Source organism: Canis lupus, chromosome 32, assembly GCF_048164855.1.
Source record: "Canis lupus baileyi chromosome 32, mCanLup2.hap1, whole genome shotgun sequence".
NCBI classification, from domain to species: domain Eukaryota; kingdom Metazoa; phylum Chordata; class Mammalia; order Carnivora; family Canidae; genus Canis; species Canis lupus.
The window spans coordinates 11,119,443-11,130,003 of NC_132869.1; the positions used below are offsets into that span (position 1 = coordinate 11,119,443).

The following is a 10,561-nucleotide window of genomic DNA, read 5'->3' on the forward strand; positions in this document are numbered from 1 at the left end:
CAGGAGCCCGGCCCGGTAAGGAAGTGAGGAGCTGAGTGAGCGAGAGAGGTAGGCGGGACTTGTCGCGGGGGTGGGCGCGGGGGGGGGGGACAGTGGAGTCACGTGCCCTGGGCCCCCTCCTTCCCTGGGACAGGTGGATTCCACTAGCGCCTGAGCAGTCTTGGCGCGAGGACAGCGTCCTCCGCCCCTCACCTTCTCCGAGAGGGAAGCCCAGTTGCTAAGGCCTTTGAATTTTCTTTTTTCCCTGAGAAAATTCACCTGCTTGACTATCCCCTAGGTTGGTGTTTTGTCTGAAAATTTCACCCCTTTGCTACCCAAATTAGAGCACTCCGGCGGCTCAGATGGAGGAGACTACTCTTGCTACTCTTACCGGAGACCCAGGTTCCATTAGCCAAGTCATGAGCTTTCTCTTAGTCAATAAGCAAGAGCCCCTCCTGCTGTGTTCTAGGCGTTGTGTTAAGCAGGAATTCAAGACAGGTAAGAGTTGGTATGGGTCCCAGAGCTCTTTACAGCTAAACGGAGGGTGCGCCATAGGGCAGACAATTTTACAATAATAGCAAAGAGTTATAGAAGATATGACAAGTGTGGCCAGTGCACATAAAGGAGAGGGTGGAAAGGAAGTGTGTCAGACTTTTTTTTTTTTTTTTTTAAGGAAATTACTTTTGGGGCGCCTCGGTGATCCTGTCAGTATAACTCTTGATCTCAGCTCAGATCTTGATCTCAGGGTTGTGAGTTTGAGCCCTGCGTTGGGCTGCACACTGCACATGGAGCCCACTTAAAAAAAAATATGGTTACTTTTGATATCTTTCGGGGCTTGTGGTATCTCTATGATGCAATCCTTCCTCCCCCACACTCCACCCCCAATTTCCAGGGGCGGTTACTCTCTCCCAAAGAAACATGTAACTAAAGACATTAGCCAACCATCAGTAGACATAACTTGACTGAGGCTGTAGCCGTTGGATGTGTCCAAAGCCAATTACCGTGGCTCTGATGGTATTAACTACCACTGTGTAAAAGGGAACTATGAAGAACTCCACTGTTCATATTTATAACCGTCCTTAACCATCCTTAGAGAGCATATGCAAGCAGAAGGAAGTGGAAAGCAAGAAGATTAGAAAGCAAAGGAGCAAATAACAGCCACGATTTTTTCAGTGCTTATTCATAGAGAATAAGTAGGGGGCTGGAGGTCAAGTCTACAGTTCTGCCACCAGAACTAGAGACATGAATCTTGCAGCATCTGATTCATAGAAAAGGTCATTGTCATGGGGTTAAGGGTGCTTCATCAAGCTACTTCATGACCTTTCAATTCACTTACACCCTTTTCTCTCATCTGCTCCCCAAAGAAAGTCTTGATTTCAAATGTGGCCTCTCAAATATCTTGAACAAGGATGAGGGTTCTTTAACAGTAGGTACAAGTATTTGCTGATATAAAATGGAATAAATTTTCTGACTTCAAGTTACAGTTGTAAATTATCAAATTGCACTCTTACAGATTTACCAATGTCCTCTGAGTTTAATTAGTGTGTGTGCTGAATAAATTGAAACCAGATCCTGGGATGCCTGAGTGGCTCAGCGGTTGAGCATCTACGCCTTTGGCTCAGGGCCTGATCCCAGGATCCAAGATCAAGTCCCCTATCAGGCTCCCTGCATGGGGCCTGCTCCTCCCTCTGCCTGTGTCTCTGCCTCTGTGTGTTTCTCATGAATAAATAAATAAAATCTTAAAAAAAAAAAGAGAGAAAAAGAAAAACCAGATGCTGGACTTGCAAAGCTATGGTGATCTACTCTCCAAGGATTGTTCATATAGGGAAGCCACATGAGGGCAGCAGTATCCATCTATTTCAAACTCTGCTTTAATCACAGTGTAACCTAGCACAAACATGTTTTTTATTTGTATGCTTGACCAGAATAGGCCTTCATTAAGGCTCTCTGCCTCTCTCTCTGTGTGTGTGTCTCTCAGAGACACAGGCAGAGGGAGAAGCGGGCTCCATGCAGGGAGCCCCATGTGGGACTCGATCCCCTGTCTCTAGGATCACAGCCTGGGCTGAAGGTGGTGCTAAACTGCTGAGCCACCCAGGCTGCCCAAATAAATAAAATCTTAAAAAAAAAAAAAAAAAAGATCAGGAACCATGTCTTTCTTACCTCTTTGTCTCCAGAGCCAAATGATGTCTGGCAAATGTTCAAAATTCGTTTGGTATGTGAATGTTTGAATTAGAACTCTCATGGTCAAACCACACTGAATGGGAACTAGAACTTGCGATTCCTTCCTCAGTTCCTTCATGTTGCAACAAAGGTGATCTTTTGCAAGTGGAGATCAGATCACACACACACACACACACACACAAAGTCTGATGATTTCCCATTCCTCTTACAATAAAGACTTAAATCCTTATCACAAGAAGTTAGTTGGAGTTCTAAGTTCAAACAATAGAATTCATATAACCAGTTTAAGCAGTAAAAGAAATTGATGAAAGCCACTCTGTCCAATAGAACTTTCTGTGGTGATAGAAATTTTCTGTACCTGAGCGTCCAATAAGGAGCCACTAATTTCATGTGGCTGTTGAGCACTTGAAATGCAGTTTGGTGCAACTGAAGAACTACTTTTAATTTTTCTTTAATTTTTGTTTTTAAAGATTTTATTTATTTATTCATGAGAAACACAGAGAGGGGAGAGAGAGAGGCAGAGACACAGGCAGAGGGAGAAGCAGGCTCCATGCAGGGAACCCGATGTGGGACTTGATCCCGGGTCTCCAGGATCACGCCCTGGTCTGAAGACAGTGCTAAACCGCCGAGCCACCTGGGCTGCCCTAATTTTTCTTTAATTTTACTTAATTTATTTTAAATAGCCACATGTGACAAATGGTTACTCTATTGTACAGCACAGGATTAAAGGATATTAAGTAGTTAACAGAATCTTAAGATGGGCCAGAGTCTGGGTCTATATAGCCAGGAACAGTATCTAAACCTCACGGAGGGACTGCTCAGGACTGCTGAGCCACCCAGGCTCATACCCCAATGCCTTTTTTTTAAAGATTATATTTATTTATTCATGAGAGATACAGAGGGAGAGAGAGGCAGAGACACAGGCAGAGGGAGAAACAGGCTCCATGCAAGGAGCTTGACATGAAACTCGATCCCAGGTCTCCAGGATCACATCCTGGGCTGAAGGCGGCGCTAACCTGCTGAGCCACTGGGGCTGCCCTACCCCAATGCCTTTAAACATAGATACTGCAGCTGGCATTGCTGACTGGCCACTAGACACAAGAATTGCCCCTCCTGTTAGCCCTCCAAATCAGATGTTTCCAATGCTGTGTTGTCACACATGGGTTCTACATTGTACCTGCTTCCTCTGCTGTGTGCCTCTGAACTGAAGGCCCTGATTGATCAATGGAGCCCAAGTGATGAATGCCCAAGCTGCAACGGAATCTGGGAAGGCCAGTTTCTGGTTTCAACGTCTTATAATGTGGGAAATTCCTCACACAAAAGAAGAGTGTTGAGAAGATGCTGGATATTCAAAAAAGTACAACTGTCTACATGGTCTATACCAGTGCTTCTCAAATGTTAATATGCAGACATATCATCTTGGGATATTGTTTAAAAACAGATTCTCATTCGGTAGGTCAAGAGGGAAGAAGGCAGAAGATTCTAGTTCCAAGAAGTTGCCAGGTGTTTTCCATGTTGCTAATCCAGAAACTGCATTTTGAGTAGCAAAGCTTTATACAATCCCACAAGGACTTCCTCTCTAGAACATTCTGTTAAATCATTCCTTGTCTGTGCTTCAGACACATTAGGAAAACATTCTTTTAAAATTTATCCTTTGTCAGGACACCTGGGTGACTCAGCCATTGAGCATCTGTCTTAGACTCAGGGTGTGATCCCAGGTCCGGGTCTGGGTCTGGGAACGAGTCCTGCATCGGGCTCCCTGCAGGGAACCTGCTTCTCCCTCTGCCTATGTCTTTCCCTCTTTATGTGTCTCTCATGAATAAATAAACAAAATCATAAAATAAAGTTCATATTTTGTCATGTGTTCTGGTTCTGAGGCCTTATCTTCTCTTGATTTGGCTCTGTTTCTGAGCCTGTTCTCCAGCTTTCTTATGTATTCTATGAAGCATTGATATCCTTTCAATAATTGCCTCTCCGATGAAGTTAATCAGAGTTGGTTTTGTATTTTGCATTTAAGAGATCTGACAAATACATCTTCTGGTCTACTTCCCTTTTTAAGGGGACAGGAGCATAAGGAAGGCAAATGGGAGCTTTCTAATCCTCAGGAATGATAGGTGTGAAGACATTGTTTCTGGGGTATGTGTGTATGTTTAGATACAAATATAACAGCTTCATTGAGTTATAAGTTACAGACTATGATATTGCCCCTTTAGGGATGCCTGGGTGGCTCAGTGATTTCAGTGTCTGCCTTTGGCCCAGGTGTGATCCTGGAGTCCCAGGGTTCAAGTCCTACATCTGGCTCCCTGCAGGCATGGAGCCTGTTTCTCCTTCTGCCTGTGTCTCTGCCTCTCTCTGTCTCTCAAGAGTAAACAAAATCTTAAAAATAAATGAATAGGATATTCCCCCTTTAATGTATACAAGATGTTTTTTTAGTATAGTCAGAGTTTAGCAAGCCTCATTATGATTTGTTTTGAATAAAACTCCTTTGTTTTACCAGACCCAAGGGACTTTCAGCATACCTGCACGGAATCTACACTTTTTTTTTTTAAAGATTTTATTTATTTACTCAGGAGAGACACAGAAAGAGAGAGAGGCATAAGTAGAGAGAGAAGGAGGCTTCATGCAGGGAGCCAGATGCGGGACTCGATTCCAGGACACCAGGATCAAGACCTGAGCCGAAGGCAGACGCTCAACCACTGAGCCACCCAGGAGTCCCTGGAATCTACACTTTTTTTTTTAGACTTGTAATTTTATTTTATTTTATTTTATCTTATTTTTTAAATAACAAATTGGAATCTACACTTTTGATAAGTCATTCTCACAGTCTCTCAATTCAACTCACTGCCTTACTCTCACAGCCTCTCAACTGACAATTCAACACGTTCAACTCCACTCATTCAACTCCCTCCGTCACTCCTCCCCTCGGTCCCCGCCTCTGGGGCTCGCTGATTGGCTGGTGCCCGGTGACGTCTTCAGATCGCGACCCGGGACCTGCGGCCCGGCTGTCATGTGGCTGGGCCGCCACCGGTGGTTCCCAGTTCTTCTGCAGGGGAGCCTCACCCTCCGTCGCCTCGGCCCTGCCAGGACTTGGGGTGGTTGTAGGGGTCAGATGGCGGAAACATTCTCGACTGGGGCCGAGGCAGCGACTGAGCTGAAGGCTCCGGCTCAACAAAACGGAGACGCTAGTGGCGACGCGAGGGGCGAGCGACCCGCCGGGAGCCGGAAGCCTGTGGGCTGGGGAGTGGAGCCGGCCCGGGAAGACGGGAAGCAGACCCCACTGAGCGAGGAACAGGCCTCGGTTGCAGCTTCGGGCCCAGGCAAGCGTAAGAAGCGACGGGACGCCACCAGGGAGCGCGTCGTGCCACCCCCGAAGAAGCGGCGGGCAGGGGTGAGCTTCGGCGATGAGCACTTTGCAGAGACCAGCTACTACTTCGAGGGCGGCCTGCGCAAAGTGCGGCCTTATTACTTTGACTTCCAGACCTACTGCAAAGGCCGCTGGGTGGGGCACAGCTTGCTGCACGTCTTCAGCACCGAATTCCGAGCCCAGCCCCTGTCCTACTATGAGGCTGCAGTCCGGGCGGGGCGCCTGCACCTCAACGAGGAGCCGGTACAGGACCTCAGCATTATGCTCAAGGTAAATGGGGCCTTCCCAAAGCGGAAAGGGGGCAGGGGTCTTTTCATAGTTAACAGGGCATAGGTACTGAAGTAAAATCAAGGTGATTCTGAAGCATTTTCGCTTTTACTTTAGCCCACTCCTCTTATCCCATCCCCGCAAAAGTAGTGTCTGCTTCAAAACTCAACCCACGCATCCGCTTCATCCAGGCGGCTTCCTTGTTTCCAGGGGACAGAAGTTGGAATTCTTTTTTTTTTTTTAAGATTTTATTTATTTATTAATGAAAAATAGAGCGGCAGAGACACAGGCAGAGGGAGAAGCAGGCTCCATGCAGGGAGCCCGACATGGGACTGGATCCCGGGTCTCCAGAATCAGGCCCCGGGCTGAAGGCGGCGCTAAACCGCTGAGCTACCAGGGCTGCCCAGAAGTTGGAATTCTTAAGGCTCCTTTTGTGCACTGCCTTGTGGCACTGGCACTGATCGCTATGTTGCATTGTAGGTCTCTGTACAAATAGGAATAATAGAGCTTGTCATTTATGTCTCCTTGCTGTGTGCTGGCACAAAGGTAAGCATTTTATGTACTTAACATTAAATTCTAATGACAGCCTTGTGGGGTAAGTATTGCCACCTCATTTTACCTGTGAGGAAACAAAACTAAGGTAAACTTAAGAGAAGTAAGGCAATGATGTCACCTCCAAAGCCTGTGTTCTTGTAACTAATACTTTATTTATCACAGAGCCTGATATGATAGAATTGTGAAATGTTAGGTATAGAAACTAGAATTGTCTAGCACAATGCTTTGACCCTTTAAAATTCTGTCACAGTTAAGAGTTACTAACTGTGACAGACTAACACTTTGTTGTGACGGGAGACAAGATGATTTCAGCATTTGGCAAATGAGTGGTTTGAATTCCCTCTAACATCCCTGTTTTGAGAAGTACAGGTCTGGCCTAATCCACATGTTTTACAGAAGAGGAAGCTGAGGCTCAGAGAAGTTAAGTGGCATACAGTGAGCCTGTGGTGAATCCAAATCTAGAGACCAGCTGTCTGTCTTACAGCTTGGTATTGTTTGTTAAAGGTCACAATAAGTGATGATTTTATGGAGGTTTTTCCTGTCCATTTTAGCATGAACAAGGAGAGGGAGAAGGAGATTCTTGCTGAGCAGGGAGCCCAATGTGAGGCTCAATCCCAGGACCCTGGGATCACAACCCGAGCTGAAGGCTTATGGTTAACCAACTGTGCTACCCAGATACCCAAAACTTTACCCTTAAAATATAACTTTATTGTAGAGAAAATACAAATAAAACCAAAAAACATCCATAATCCCACCACCCAGAAATATCACCAAAACATTTTTGTGTATATCCTCCTAGTACTTTTTCAATACCTGCTCTTTGCCTGTGTGTCTATTTTTATAAAATATGAATATTTTTATAAAATATGAATATAATATGGACACTGCATTTTCTGCTTAAAGATGTACTATGACCATTCTGTATCAATAAGGAACAGGAAGTTGTATGAAGTTAATTACAGGTTGCTGGCCTCCGGGCTGATGAGTTGCCTATGTCATTTGCAGGACAATGACTTCTTGCGGAACAGAGTGCACAGGCATGAGCCACCAGTCACAGCAGAGCCTGTCCGCCTGCTAGCTGAGAATGAGGATGTGGTGGTTGTAGACAAGCCTTCTTCCATTCCTGTCCATCCTTGTGGCCGCTTCCGACACAACACTGTCATCTTCATCCTGGGCAAGGAGCACCAACTCAAGGAGCTACACCCATTGCATCGGCTTGACCGCCTTACCTCGGGGGTACTCATGTTTGCCAAGACAGCGGCTGTCTCAGAGAGAATTCATGAGCAAGTTCGGGACCGGCAGGTGAGCTGGGCTTTTGTCTCCTGCATGGCAATTCCTGGGCTCACAAATGCTTTATATCAAAAGTGTGTCACTGAGTTCTGTTGAAGTGGGCCTTCATGTTATCTGGCCAAGCTTCCTATCCTCAGGAAGGTCAACACTGAAAACACCAAGGACAGGTTATTTTCTCTTATGCTTCGAAAGATCTTTAGAGATGGCCTTTACACTGCCTCTCTTGGTAGTTTGCTGTTTTGAAGTTTTATGTGCTGACAGGCTGGAACCCCTGGGTAGCTCAGCGATTGAGGGTCTGCCTTTGGCTCAGGGTATGATCCTGGGAGCTGGGGATTGAGTCCCACATCGGGTTCCCTGTGGGTGGGGAGCATGCTTCTCCCTCTGCCTGTGCCCCTTATGATAAAATAAATACAATCTTAAAAAAATAATAATAATAAAGTGCTGACAGGCTGACCAAGGTGTTTTTTGGTTTTGTTTGTTTTTTTTATGACCAAGTTTTTTAAGTTTATGGGGACAGACTACTTAGTAGAAAGATTCTGGATGAAGTTGGAAGAGGCTTGGGTAGAAGGTTAAATGGTAGTACTATCGTCTTGACACTTGTAATTCTGGATCTGATTGTGATACATTTAGTGAGTGTTTACTTTCTGCCAGGCTCAGTACCAAGTACATTAGAGTCTAACTTATGGAATCCTTATAATAGTCCTGTGAAGTAAACGCTTTTCTAATTTTAACATTTGCTAGACAAGTTAATGGAATTTAAAGAGGCTTAGTATTGTACCCAGAATCATGAAATTGGCAAATGGTGGAGCTAGGGTTTGAATCCTCTTCCATCTTTTTTTTTTTTTTAAAGATTTTATTTACTTATTCATGAGAGACACAGAGAGAGAGAGATTGGCAGAGACCCAGGCAGAGGGAGAAGCAGGCTCCATGCAGGGACCCTGATGTGGGACTTGATCCTGGGATTCCAGGATCACGCCCTGAGCCGAAGGCAGACGCTCAACCACTGAGCCACTCAGGTGTCCCGAATCCTCTTCCATCTGATACTGATGCATTTCTTATCATTATATTGGATAATGAGTTTAGGCTTTGTGCTGACTTCCTCCCTTTACTCTCCTTTGTAGCTGGAGAAGGAGTATGTGTGCCGGGTTGAGGGGGAGTTCCCCACGGAGGAAGTGACCTGCAAGGAGCCCATCTTGGTGGTATCTTACAAGGTAGGAGTGTGCCGTGTAGATACTCGGGGCAAGCCCTGTGAGACAGTGTTCCAGAGACTAAGCTACAATGGCCACTCCAGTGTGGTGAGATGCCGGCCTCTCACGGGCCGCACTCACCAGATCCGAGTTCACCTCCAGTTTCTGGGCCACCCCATCCTCAATGACCCCATCTACAACTCAGTTGCCTGGGGCCCCTCCCGGGGACGAGGTGGCCACATTCCCAAGACAGATGAGGAACTGCTTCGGGACCTTGTGGCAGAGCACCAAGCCAAACAGAGTCTGGATGTGCTAGATCTCTGTGAGGGCGATCTGCCCCCAGGACTCATAGACTCTACAGCTCCCTCCTCAGAGGTGGGCAAGGACCACATAGAAGAGTTGGCTGCATCTGCCCAGAAGATGGATGGAGCAGTTGAGGCAACCCCTCAGGATCTGGACACAATGACCTTGGCACCAGGGAAGGCAGCTGAAACAGATGTTGTGAATCAAGAGATAGACCCCCTCTGTGCAGAGTGCCGGTTGGTGCGACAAGACCCCTTGCCCCAGGACCTTGTGATGTTCCTGCATGCTCTGTGCTATAAAGGGCCAGGGTTTGAGTACTTTTCACCCATGCCTGCCTGGGCACAGGATGATTGGCAAGAAGACTGAGGACTATGGCCAATGGAGCAATTGCTTCTTGAAGTGGAAAAGGAATGGGCCATGGAGTAGGATCTGACCTTGTGGGCTAGTACTCAGGGTTTCTATAGGAGTGAGGTTCTTAAAGGATCTGCTTATACTTGCTACCTCCTTCTTTCCTCTCCCTCTAGCTAGAGTTAGGGAACATATTGGTTTGTAAATATATCTTTTTTCTGACACCTTGTGTATCTGGTTTTCTTACCTTTTTTAAAAAAAATTGAGGTAAAATTCATATAATGTACAATGAAGATACACAGTTTAGTGACATCTATTGTATTCACAAAATTGTGCAAGCATCGCCTCTTATCTAGTTTCAAAACATTTCCATCATCCAAAGGGAACTCATACCTATTAAATAGTTACTTCCCATTTCCCCATCCTCCCAGCTCTGGTGACCATTAATCTACTTTCTGTCTGCATGGATTTGCCTGTTCTGGACTTTTCATGTAAATGGAATCATATGATATGTGACTTTTTAAAAAAAAATTATTTATTCATGAGAGACCGAGAGAGAGGCAGAGATACAGGCAGAGGGAAAAGCAGGCTCCATGCAAGGAGCTCAATGTGGGACTCGATCCCGGACTCCAGGATCACGCCCTGAGCTGAAGACAGAAGCTTAACCGCTGAGCCACCCACACATCCCGATATGTGACCTTTTATGTCTATCTTCTTTTGCTTAGCATATTTTTAAGCATATATCAGTACTTTGTTCCAATTTATAGCATCAGTACTTCATTCCTTTTTCTTTTTTTTTTCTTTCTTAAGATTTTTATTTGAGAGAGACTATGCACACACGCACAAGAGAACACAAGTGGGAGGAGGGGCAGAGGGAGAACCAAACTCCCCACTGAGCAGGGAGCCCGATGTGGGGCTCTGTCCCAGGACCCTGGCATCATGACCTGAGCCGAAGGGAGATACCCAACTGACTGAGCCACTGAGCCACCCAGGCACCCCAGTACTTCATTCCTTTTTATGACTGAATGATATTCCATATGGGTATACTACATTTGTTTATCCATTCATCATTGGATGGGCATTTGGG

The 10,561-nt window shown here is 45.8% G+C and overlaps 1 protein-coding gene across 1 annotated transcript; it reads left to right on the top strand.

The window, feature by feature from the left end:
- The first annotated feature begins 5,127 nt into the window (after nt 1-5,127).
- Nucleotides 5,128-9,698, top strand: RPUSD2 (RNA pseudouridine synthase domain containing 2). Its single transcript, XM_072809382.1, has 3 exons — nt 5,128-5,794; nt 7,352-7,648; nt 8,758-9,698. The coding sequence occupies exons 1-3, from the start codon at nt 5,168-5,170 to the stop codon at nt 9,490-9,492; spliced, it is 1,659 nt and encodes a 552-aa protein (XP_072665483.1). The 5' UTR covers nt 5,128-5,167; the 3' UTR covers nt 9,493-9,698.
- The last annotated feature ends 863 nt before the right edge of the window (nt 9,699-10,561 follow it).

What these genes read in the sequence shown, in the direction of transcription:
- RPUSD2 (XM_072809382.1), top strand. Translation starts at nt 5,168, where the DNA reads ATGTGGCTGGGCCGCCACCGGTGGTTCCCAGTTCTTCTGCAGGGGAGC. An exon ending in ACCTCAGCATTATGCTCAAG is followed by an intron (nt 5,795 to 7,351) that starts GTAAATGGGGCC and finishes TGTCATTTGCAG; the next exon opens with GACAATGACTTCTTGCGGAA. An exon ending in AGCAAGTTCGGGACCGGCAG is followed by an intron (nt 7,649 to 8,757) that starts GTGAGCTGGGCT and finishes TCTCCTTTGTAG; the next exon opens with CTGGAGAAGGAGTATGTGTG.